This window comes from Bufo gargarizans, chromosome 11, assembly GCF_014858855.1.
Source record: "Bufo gargarizans isolate SCDJY-AF-19 chromosome 11, ASM1485885v1, whole genome shotgun sequence".
Lineage (NCBI taxonomy): Eukaryota > Metazoa > Chordata > Amphibia > Anura > Bufonidae > Bufo > Bufo gargarizans.
In genome coordinates this window covers 84,180,187-84,192,242 of record NC_058090.1, presented here as the reverse complement: position 1 = coordinate 84,192,242, position 12,056 = coordinate 84,180,187, and the positions used below count along the sequence as shown (strand labels likewise).

The 12,056-nt window shown below is 42.7% G+C and overlaps 1 protein-coding gene across 2 annotated transcripts in view; it reads right to left on the bottom strand.

Annotated features, from left to right (window-relative positions):
* LOC122921534 (NACHT, LRR and PYD domains-containing protein 12-like) overlaps positions 1 to 12,056 on the bottom strand; it is a 276,607-nt gene that overhangs the window by 9,803 nt on the left and 254,748 nt on the right. For both annotated transcript variants that reach the window (XM_044271573.1, XM_044271574.1), the window contains exon 12: positions 7,294 to 7,464. In XM_044271573.1, coding sequence (XP_044127508.1) covers positions 7,294 to 7,464 — 171 coding nt within the window. The remainder of the gene's footprint in view (positions 1 to 7,293; positions 7,465 to 12,056) is intronic.

The following is a 12,056-nucleotide window of genomic DNA, read 5'->3' as shown; positions in this document are numbered from 1 at the left end:
GGTACCTCAACCCAACCGTCACCCCGAAAAAGATGTCGTGTCTGTAGCAGGAGTGAAATAAGGCGTGACACCCGCTATTTCTGTCCTGACTGCCCTGACCACCCTGCCCTATGCTTTGGAGAGTGTTTCCGGAAGTAACACACACAGGTACACTTAGCATAGGGATCACATCTCATAGGACAGGCACACAGGGCTATTAGGGCCCATTCACACAGAGCTGCTGCAAACCTCTCCTTTCACCTGGGACAAAGTGCATAATGTACTTCGCCACATCTTTGGGCGATTTGAGCTTTGCACATTGTCCCATGGGGAAGGAGAGGTTTGTCCTATAAAGGTAAAAAATAATAAAAAAATCGCCAGTAAGCAAAAAAGTTAACGTTTTGTTCAAAAAGTTAAATAAAGTTTATATGTTCTGTTCAAATGTTATTATAAAGTTAATAAATTTATTGCGTTGCGGACTGTTTTTTTTTTTTTTTTTTTTTTTTACCTTCCAGGTGGACCAACCGATCGACTAGCATTGCGCTGCTGTCAGATTACACAAAAGTCGGTGTATGCAGCGCTGCAAGACGAGATTTCTCCTCTGCAGTAAAAGATACGTTTGCCGAGGCATATGAGCTGAGGAGGCGGCGGTGTTCATATGCTTTGGCAAACACTTTGTATATATATAAAAAAATAAAAAATACCGGCAATGATTTATTCATCCACATCGATTGATGTGAATGGAGAAATCGGGTTTGCCAGGGCATACGAGCTAAGTGGGTATGGATGTTGGGCGGAGCTCCTATGTCCTGGCAGACGCCTTTCCCCTCCTTTATTTTTTTTTGGCAGAGATTTTTTCATCCACATTGATCGATGCGAATTAAGAAATCTGTGCCGTTCATTTTTTCTTTCAGCCCAGAGGTTGAACGGAAAACAAAAATCTCATTACCTGTATGCTCAATATAAGGAGAATAGCAGACACTCCTAATGCTGGCCATACATGTAATGATTGCGGAGACCCACAAATGCCAGGGCAGTATAAACACCCCACAAATGACCCCATTTTGAAAAGAAGACACCCCAAGGTATTCGCTGAGGGGCATATTGAGTCCATGAAAGATTTAAATTTTTGTCTCAAGTTAGCAGAAAGGGAGACTTTGTGAGAAAAAACAAAATATTTCCGCTAACTTGTGCCAAAAAATAAAAATTTCTATGAACTCGCCATGCCCCTCATTGAATACCTTGGGGTGTCTTCTTTCCAAAATGGGGTCACATGTGGGCTATTTATACTGCCCTGGCATTTTAGGGGCCCTAAAGCGTGAGAAGAACTCTGGGATCCAAATGTCTAAAAATGGCCTCCTAAAAGGAATTTGGGCCCCTTTGCGCATCTAGGCTGCAAAAAAGTGTCACACATGTCGTATCGCTGTACTCAGGAGAAGTTTGGGAATGTGTTTTGGGGTGTCATTTTACACATACCCATGCTGGGTGAGATAAATATCTTGGTCAAATGCCAACTTTGTATAAAAAAATTGGAAAAGTTGTCTTTTGCCGAGATATTTATCTCACCCAGCATGGGTATATGTAAAAAGACATCCCAAAACACATTGCCCTACTTCTCCTGAGTACGGCGATACCACATGTGTGACACTTTTTTGCAGCCTAGGTGGGCAAATGGGCCCACATTCCAAAGAGCACCTTTCGGATTTCACAGGGCATTTTTTACAGATTTTGATTTCAAACTACTTCTCACGCATTTGGGCCCCTAAAATGCTAGGGCAGTATAACTACCCCACAAGTGACCCCATTTTGGAAAGAAGACACCCCAAGGTATTCCGTGAGGGGCATGGCGAGTTCATAAAATGTTTTAAATTTTTGTCACAAGTTAGCGGAAAATGATGATTTTTTTTCCTTACAAAGTCTCATATTCCACTAACTTGTGACAAAAAATAAAAACTTCCATGAACTCACTATGCCCATCACGAAATACCTTGGGGTGTCTTCTTTCCAAAATGGGGTCACTTGTGGGGTAGTTATACTGCCCTGGCATTTTAGGGGCCCAAATGCGTGCGAAGTAGTTTGAAATCGAAATCTGTAAAAAATGGCTTTGAAATCCAAAAGCTCTTTGGAATGTGGGCCCCTTTGCCCACCTAGGCTGCAAAAAAGTGTCACACATGTGGTATCGCCGTACTCAGGAGAAGTTGGGAAATGTGTTTTGGGGTGTCATTTAACATATACCCATGCTGGGTGAGATAAATATCTTGGTCAAATGCCAACTTTGTATAAAAAAATTTGAAAAGTTGTCTTTTGCCGAGATATTTATCTCACCCAGCATGGGTATATGTAAAATGACACCCCACAACACATTGCCCGACTTCTCCTGAGTACAGCGATACCACATGTGTGACACTTTTTTGCAGCCTAGGTGGGCAAAGGGGCCCACATTCCAAAGAGCACCTTTCGGATTTCACAGGCCATTTTTTACAGATTTTGATTTCCAACTACTTCGCACGCTTTTGGGCCCCTAAAATGCCAGGGCAGTATAACTACCCCACAAGTGATCCCATTTTGGAAAGAAGACACCCCAAGGTATTTCATGAGGGGCATAGTGAGTTCATGGAAGTTTTTATTTTTTGTCACAAGTTAGTGGAATATGAGACTTTGTGACAAAAAAATAAAAAAATCATCATTTTCCGCTAACTTGTGACAAAAAATAAAAAGTTCTATGAACTCACTATGCCCATCAGCGAATACCTTAGGGCAGGGGTGTCAAACTCAAATTCATCGGGGGCTGCATCAGCAGTTTGGTCACCCTCAAAGGGCCGGGGGCCGGCATCTGCTTTTATAATGACAGCGGGGCCCGTGCAGTGACTGTATTCTACTACACGGGCCCCGCTCACTGTATAATCGTATCTCTAATAGTTAATGGTTACCGTATGTATATAATCGCATAAGGAGCGCTGTGTATTACCGGTACTTACAACTACAATCGCTCGCCGAGAGGAGGGAGGAGGCAGGAGGCAGGCCGGGAGGACAGGCGCTGGCAGCGTGAGTCATACGTCATGCGCCCACGCCGCCTGCTTCATTCATAAAGTGGGCGGCGCAGGCGCGTGACGTATGACTCACACACTGCCAGCGCCCGTCCTCCCAGCCTGCCTCCTCCCTCCTCTCGGCGAGCGTTTGTAGTTGTAAGTACTCCGCTCATTATGCGATTATGTACATAACTATTTACTATTAGACATACGATTATACAGTGAGCGGGGCCCGTGTAGTAGAATAGTCACTGCACGGGCCCCGCTGTCATTATAAAAGCAGACGCCGGCCCCCAGCCCCTCCTCCCTCACAGCTGATACACCCGCCGAGCGGCATCGCGGCGGGTGTATCATTGAAAATCGCTAAATAATTTGCGCAAAAAAATCGCGCAAAAAATCGCGCGAAAATTCGCAAATCGCAAAATAAGCTGCATTCGCCGTATAAGACGCACTGCTATTTTCCCCCCACTTTTTGGGGGGGGGGGGGGAAGTGCGTCTTATACGGCGAAAAATACGGGTATGTTTTTAGGAGAATCTACTGAACCAAAATGATATATAACATTATGTATTGATAAATCGCAGTTAAGGATTATAAGTAGCCAAAAAAAAATATAAAAGACTTTAGTGGGGTGACACTGTTACAATACACTTCAAATGTTTTATATTTATACCTTTTTAGAAAAAACACTGCTGCACTGTCTGCAGGCAGGGCACAGTGGGCACTGGGCTGGGCACTACTTGGGCGCTGGAGCTGGACTGGAGAGGAGAAGAATGATTTCAATTCTCCCTCCCTGCCTCTCTCTCTGATGTCACTTCCTGTATGGACCTGACTTCCTTATCAGAGAGGAGGAGGGAGGGACTAGTCTGGGAGGAGCGAGGAGGAGCAAAGACTGGAGACCGGAGACTGAACACAGTGAGTGAGCAGCTGCGCTGTCTGGAATCATTCACTGTGTAGTGACTGTGTAGACTAGAGGAGGGAGAAAGGGGAGGGACTCGGGGGGGCTTGGGAGGAGCGCTGGCTGCGCTCAGCTGACACCCGGCCCCAGCTGCCGCAGTGAGTGACGGCGGCTAGCTTATTTTGTGTAGACTAGAGGAGGGAGGGGAGGGACTCGGGGAGGCTTGGGAGGAGCGCTGGCTGCGCTCAGCTGATCACCCGGCCCGGCTGCCGCAGTGAGTGACAGCAGCTAAGCTTAGGTCGGACAAACACTGTCTGCTACGCGGGCCACATGACGAGGTCTGGCGGGCCGGATTCGGCCTGCGGGCCTTGTGTTTGACACCCGTGCCTTAGGGTGTCTACTTTCCGAAATGGGGTCATTTGTAGGGTTTTTCTACTGTCTGGGCATTGTAGAACCTCAGGAAACATGACAGGTGCTCAGAAAGTCAGAGCTGCTTCAAAATGCAGAAATTCACATTTTTGTACCATAGTTTGTAAACGCTATAACTTTTACCCAAACCATTTTTTTTCACCCAAACATTTTTTTTTATCAAAACATTTTTTTTTATCAAAGACATGTAGAAAAATAAATTTAGCGAAAAATTTGTATTTGGATGTCGTTTTTTTAAAAAAAAATTACAACTGAAAGTGAAAAATGTCATTTTTTTGCAAAAATTTCGTTACATTTCGATTAATAACAAAAAAAGTTAAAATGTCAGCAGCAATGAAATACCACCAAATGAAAGCTCTATTAGTGAGAAGAAAAGGAGGTAAAATTCATTTGGGTGGTAAGTTGGATGACCGAGCAATAAACGGTGAAAGTAGTGTAGTGCAGAAGTGTAAAAAGTGGTCTGGTCATTAAGGGTGTTTAAGCTAGGGGGGCTGAGGTGGTTAACATAGCTGTTTTAAGTCCAGGTGATTTTGTGCAGTGTCTGCTTGGTGCCAATTCTGTTTTCTTGCAGGTCCAGGGCGTCCGGCCGTATGGATGATTGGACATTCCTACATTTTCTGGGCGGCCCAGAGAGCTGATTGTCGGCCTGGTGGGAGAGCCCTCGGTTTCCGGGAGGTTGATGTATCCTGGAGAGGAATCCGTGGTTTACGATGTGCGCAGCTCCTTTCCCAAGTGGTTTGCAAGCCAATGGCCCGGTGATTCTGGACATACATGCAGGGGGAAATTATATAGGTTCCGTGCCCCTGGTGGAATTGTTGACCCTCATGCGGTCTGATCTGGAACTTTTCCCGTCCTTTTTTCATGAAGTGGTTCTGGTGTGGTCCGAAGTTGTCCCTCGTGTTGTATGGCAGGGCGGGGAGGCAGTTGAGAGGTGCAGGAGAACAATTAATGCCCGTATATCCCGCTTTATTAGGTCCCGGGGTGGTGTGGTGGTTCACCACCGGCAGCTTGAAGGCGATAATCGCTCGTTAATGAGGCCCGATGGGGTGCATCTTTCGGATATTGGATTGGATATTTTCCTCTCAGGTCTTCAGGATGGGGTGGAGCAGACCATGTTTTTGTTGGGTGGTGGTCGGAGCCCCGTTTGAGGGCGGTTCTCCTCCGTGGCGGAAGGTTAATACAACGGAGAGGTGTTGGAGGAAAATGGGCGGAACTGTCCGCTGGGAGACCAGCGGCTGGCAGAGCGCCTGGTGCAAGGTTTATGGTTTTGCCGTTTGAATAATTAGGCTGTGGCCAATTACCACCTAACAACAATAAAAGGGTTAAAAGATGAACAGTGTCAGTGTCCTTATTGAAGAGTTTTATGGGATTGGTATGTGGGGCCAGAAGAAGGACGGAGTTAATCCCCCCCCATTCCTGATGGTACCAACAGTCCGCAGGTGCCATCGTGTTCTGTCTGTTCTCACTCATCCACTGCATAAAAAAATGTGCATTACAGTTAAAAGTAAGAGAAAAAAAACAAAAAAAAATTAAAAAAATCAAAATTCTAATCTCCCTCTTTCCCAATTTTACATATAAAAATAAAGAATAAAAAATAAACATAATTGGTATCGCCACATCCGAAAATGTCCGAACTACCAAAATGTACAAGTGATTATTCCGCACAGCGATCGCTGTTTTTTGGTCACTTCACCCCCTGAAAATAATAAGAAAATAAAAAGATCAAAAAGTTCATTGTGACCCAAAATGGCACCAATAAAAACTACAGCTCGCCCGGCAAAAAACAAGCCTCAGCCCTGCAGATGGGAAAATATAGCAGTCATGGGGTCAGGATACGGCCATGAATGGAATTTTTATTTTTCAAAGGTTTTTATTACTTTAAAAATAGTAAAATATAATAGAAACCATATAAATGTGGTATTGCTGTAATTGTACCGATCCTCAGGATAAGGTCGTCATGTCAGTTTTGGCACAGAGTAAAAAAACAACATTAAAAAATGGTGGAATTGTAGCCCCCAAAATAAAAAATTTCTGTGTTTTTAATACAAGTTATGGTAAATTAAATGGAGCCATTAAAAATACATCTTACGCCTCATGCACACGACCATAGTCTCAGTCTGCATCTGATCTGCAGATCGGATGTAGACCCAATAATCTCAACGGGGCCACAAAACATGCGGACATTACACCATGTGCTCCCCACACCCTGAAGTCTGTCCTGTGGTCTCGAAAAACATAAAACGTCCTATTCTTCTCCATTCCGAGGACAGGAAAGGAACTTTTCTCTAGACGCACCGCAAAATACAGCAGCGCATGAAGCCCTCAGACGGCTATGTGAACGGAAAAGTAAAAACATTATGGTTCTTAGAAGTCCGGGAAAAAAAGCAAAAGGGAAACTATTTATCAGTAATGTGGAGAGAAGATGCTAAATCTGCTGCAGATGACACTTATATACAGTCTGTGCCAAAATCAGGGGTGCAGGTAAGGGGGTCCGTGGCCACTGACACAACTAGACCTGGTGCATTAGTCAGACATTAGTAGAGACGTCACATATCACAGTCAGAAAAAGTGCAAACTTTTAAAATATAAAAAAAACATCTCCTATGCAGTGAACGCCGAAACAGAAAAAATAAATAAATCAAAAACGCACTATTCGCCATTTTTAGTCACCTTGTTCCCCAAAAAATAGGATAGGACTGTTCTATTATGGGCCGGACGTTCCATAAAATGCGGAATGCACGCAGCTTTTTTGGTGTTTTATTTTTTTTTGCATGGTATCGAATGGTACAGAGTATCGCAATACTGTTTTTATGGTTTTGAAATCGAATCAAAATGTTGTTATCGTGACAACCCTAGTCAGCAGTTTATCTCATAGACATAACAATGGTGCGGAGCATAAAATAGAATAAAATAACTTGTGCTCCACGTGTCTCAGTCCTGTACACATCTCTTATACTCACTGTAATGCCTCTATCCTGCAGGCCGGACTGGACAGAGCCTCCATCAAGTCACTGAAGTGAGGACCAGACAAACGGTTATAAGACAGGTCGAGTTTCTTCAGGAACCGGTTATTCCTTATTCCAGATGCCAACTGGATGCAGGAAGTGTCTGGTAGACCATTATTACGCAAACTGTAAGAATAAGAAGATGAGATGTGGGTGAGGCGTCCACAGAGCATTAGTAAAAAATCTGTAGATTGTGACTGTGGAGAGAAAATGTCCCCGACTGTTAGTAACATCCATAAATGTCATCACTAGAAGCCGCCTCTTGTGTGTGGTGGATGTGCAAAGAAATACTGGTCTGCGCTATGTCATGCATTTTCCTAAGTGTACAGTCTTATCTGAAGATATTATAGTCTAAATATCAATGCTCATTGCCTTTAAGTGTAAAGTCAGACTGAACCAGAGTTTAAAATCTTTCTGTAGGATTCAAATAAGCCAAAATAAGTTCATGCTGAGTTCAATTTGGGTAACATGTTTGTAGCGGACATAGAATGTATTGTCTTTTAAAAATTATGGTGAGCAGATGTAGTGTATCTGTTAATACTATAATGGGTCCGACAGACTTGTATCTGTGAGAGACAGCCATTTGAATAGCAATGTATTATTTTACTTCCTTACAAAGTCATTAAGGAAGTAATTGCCTTAGGGGAAACATTTTATGTGCATTGTCCAATTTATGTATGCATGATTATATTCTATATATTTCTGTGTGGTATATTTAGATTTTCAACATATCTAAACCAATGGTTTATATAATATGTCATCTATGTCTAACAGTGTGTCGATATATATATATATCTATATCTCATTTAGAATATATATTTTATGCCGTGTGTATTTCACTGACTAAATATAGCCTTTTTAAGGTTTAGAAAGTATTGAAGTTATCTTCCAACTAATTGGGTTTCATGAGGAGAGCTGAATGTTATTAGTTAGCCATGTGAACAAGTTAAATATATAAACCCAGATGCCTATTGTCCATTATCATGAATTAAAAAAAAAGGTAGAAGATGGCGATTCCAACATGTCTAGATTATGGATAAGTAAAATGTCAGGAAGAAACCCTTAATACTGATGTATATTGGAGAGGTTAAAAAGGTCATGTGAACGTATTCTTAGGTATTTAGAATTCATGTTTGAAATTGTTATGTGGTACAACATTGCCATCTAGATGGACAATAGTACATTATTTTATAACTTGTTTTCTATGGCATATCATTATACATTATAGTAGTATTAACATACGTTAAACCCTCCTCAGTCGATTGGGAGATCATAATCCAGGAGGTGGTAACGTAAAATATCAGGGAGGATAAGTACTGGTGGATAGGAACATAGGGAGAAGAGATCAAAAAACATCAGATCAAACCATCAGATCAGATCATCAGATCACAAGAAACAGGATCCTCATAAGAAAGAAAAGATCCATAAAGAATATCAAAAGAAACTTGAATTCTATTTTGACCACTAGAGAACTCCTGAGAACTGGTCCCATCCAAAACCCTGTTCATCCTTGACCTGGTAACGTATATTTGTATTTACTGATTGTGGTATTAATAAGATATTCCTCTCGGCATATAGTCAAGAGTTCCCATACTGAGGGAACATATAGTGTTAAACACCTCCCTAATGCTAGTTGTCCTCTTAGCAAAGATGCATATTGCTAATGGAAGATTGGACATTGTCTGAGTAGAGTAAAAACCTTTGGGAAATTATATTTCCATAGTATGATTGCCGAGTGGGATATAATATCATATTAACCCCTTAAGGAGCCCTATTTCACCTTAAGGACTTGGCCATTTTTTGCAAATCTGACCAGTGTCACTTTAAGTGCTCATAACTTTAAAACGCTTTGACTTACCCAGGCCGTTCTAAGATTGTTTTTTCGTCACATATTGTACTTCATGACACTGCTAAAAGTGGGTCCAAAAAGTTACTTTTTTTGCATAAAAAAATAAAATTTTTACCAAAAATTTTGAAAAATTAGCAAATTTCAAAGTTTCAGTTTCTCTACTTCTGTAATACATAGTAATACCCCCAAAAATTGTGATGACTTTACATTCCCCATATGTCTACTTCATGTTTGTAGCATTTTGGGAATGATATTTTATTTTTTGGGGATGTTACAAGGCTTAGAAGTTTAGACGCAAATTTTGAAATTTTACAGAAATCTTCAAAATCCCACTTTTTATGGACCAGTTCAGGTTTGAAGTCATATTGTGAGGCTTAGATAATAGAAACTGTGACAACCACCCGCCAATCCCGTCGTACTAAGCCACAGTTGCCATACAGGTCTCCACTAGAGACTTCTGGAGGCGAATCCACTGTGAGCACAGAAGACGTTTAAGATTGGTTGGTGGGCCCAGACAGGATGCAATCACGATTGTATGTACAATCGGTAAAAATAAAATTACTGATTTCACGCTGGAAATCAAATTAATTTGCTGCCACCACTCTCGTATTGAATCGGGGCGAAGAGACCCCGGCTAGCTAATCCTAAAGGGACGAAACGGTTATTTGCAACCTAGCTAGTACATTAACATTTATAAAAATAAAACTATTTGGTAGTATGTCTTCTGAGGACAGAGTTCTTAGCATAGATCAGGTCATCAAGTAACAAGGGCAAAACTGGAACGATTAAATCGTTAAGTTTTATTCTAAAACTATACACAAAAATATATATACATTAAAGCTGACAGATAAATATACCTGCCAGTTGAACAGATTGGTTTGGATAGAAATAGGTAAGAGGTGGAAGGGAATAGAATGTCTGTAAGTTCAGAATTACCGTGGTAGTGTCCAGTAATAGGCAAAGTCTTTGAAAAGGAATAATCCAAGATGGTGGGGTGTGCCCGTGTCCAGCGGGCGGTCGTGATGTTAGTCGACGTCAGATGGTAGAAGAAGGACCCAGGACCTGAGTGTGTCACTGTTTTTACCTACTCTGAAGCGGGGAGTGGTTATGACACGTTCAGGTCCAGCCTTGTGTAATTGGAACAGGGGCAGTCCTTTGCCCCATAGGGAGAAAATCTGGCAGAATCTTTGCTTTGCCCATTTCTCCATATCCCGTAAGTCCAATCAAGAAATATAGTTGATATTGATAATCAGTACAATTTTACGCATCATCTGATAACAAATACGACTAAAAGATAATACAGGGTGCCTGAGAACCTTTATATCTCAGAGCGGGAATCTCTGATTTGCCTGCGGGTTTCCTAGAAGGTGGGTTAGAAGCACCAAAACCATCTCTGAAAAGATGGTTCCTTTCACATTTCCATAACACATGAAATATTAGGAAAATATGGGAAAAATATGAAGCCTATGGATTGAAGGGGACTTTCAGGTCATCTTCCTTCCTGTACCAACCAGCTGTGTGATAAGGATCTGTCCTTTTCTTCTGAAGCTCGCTGCCCAGGCTAAAGGTGTGAGACCTCCTGCGATGCCAGAGCCACTCCGACTACAGAAAGGAAGTTTTTATGAGGTTCTGTCAAGAAAATACCAGATTGATGGGTACTTAACCTGGCATGGGGCAGGAAGATTCTTTGGCAAGAAGGGGCTAATTGTACCTCTGATCTGTGAGCTGTGCTAGCAAGGATGAATTACTTTGGGTTGAGAAAAAAAAAAAAAAAAAAAAAAAAAGATTTTAACTCTTTGTGTGCAGACGAAGGCTCTGGTGATTTTCAAACCGGACGCATTCGCGATTTGTGTTGCTGAGATCGCAAATCATCACACCTCCCCCTTTGGAAGATTGGGGAAGGAGTGGTCAGCAAGACTGGGTCTGAAGCAATCCCAACTCCCTATTTGAGCTCGTTACAGCGGGAAAGTCCCGGTTTGTGCTGAATCGTGAAATCGTACTGTAGGAGCGCTAAGCTCCAGCGGAGAAGTTTTCCGTTGGTACCAGAAGTACGTTTCAGCCAGCTGAGAGGGTTGTGATCTGTGATGACCATGAAGGATCGTCCATATAGGTACGATTGTAATTTCTGTAGGGCCCATACGATCGCTAGGCACTCTTTCTCAGTGGTGCAGAACGCGGTTTCCCGCGGAAGTAGTTTTCGGCTCAGGTAGAGGACAGAGTGCTCATTCCCGGTTGCGTCCACCTGACTAAGGACGGCTCCCAGACCGTGGTCTGAGGCGTCAGTTTGTACTAGGAACTGATGGGAGAAGTCGGGAGCTTGAAGGACAGGAGTGCTAGCTAGCGCTTCCTTTAGGGCCCGAAATGCCTGTTCTAGTTCCGAGTTCCATGTGACCGTGTTGGGTTGTTTTTTGCCCGTTGCATCGGTCAGCGGTTTAGCCAGAGTACTATAGGATGGAACAAACTTCCTATAGTACCCTGCCGTTCCCAGAAATGCCTGTATTTGTTTTTTGGTGTTAGGCCGTGGCCATGCTACAATGGCATCGACCTTCCCTATCTGAGGTTTCAGGGTCTGGCTGCCTACTCTGTGTTCTAAGCACTGAACCTCTGTCATGGCAATCTGACATTTGTTGGGCTTAACGGTCAGATTGGCAGCGGACAGTCTTCCCAATACCTGTGACAGATGGTCAAGGTGATCTTCCCAGGTTGGACTATATATGGCTATATCGTCCAGATATGCTAGGGCATAACCTTGCATTCCTTCCAACAGTTCATTCATGGCCCGCTGAAAGGTGTCGGGCACATTCTTCATCCCAAAGGGCATACGAGTAAACTCATAGAGGCCAAAAGGGGTGATGAATGCGGATTTTGC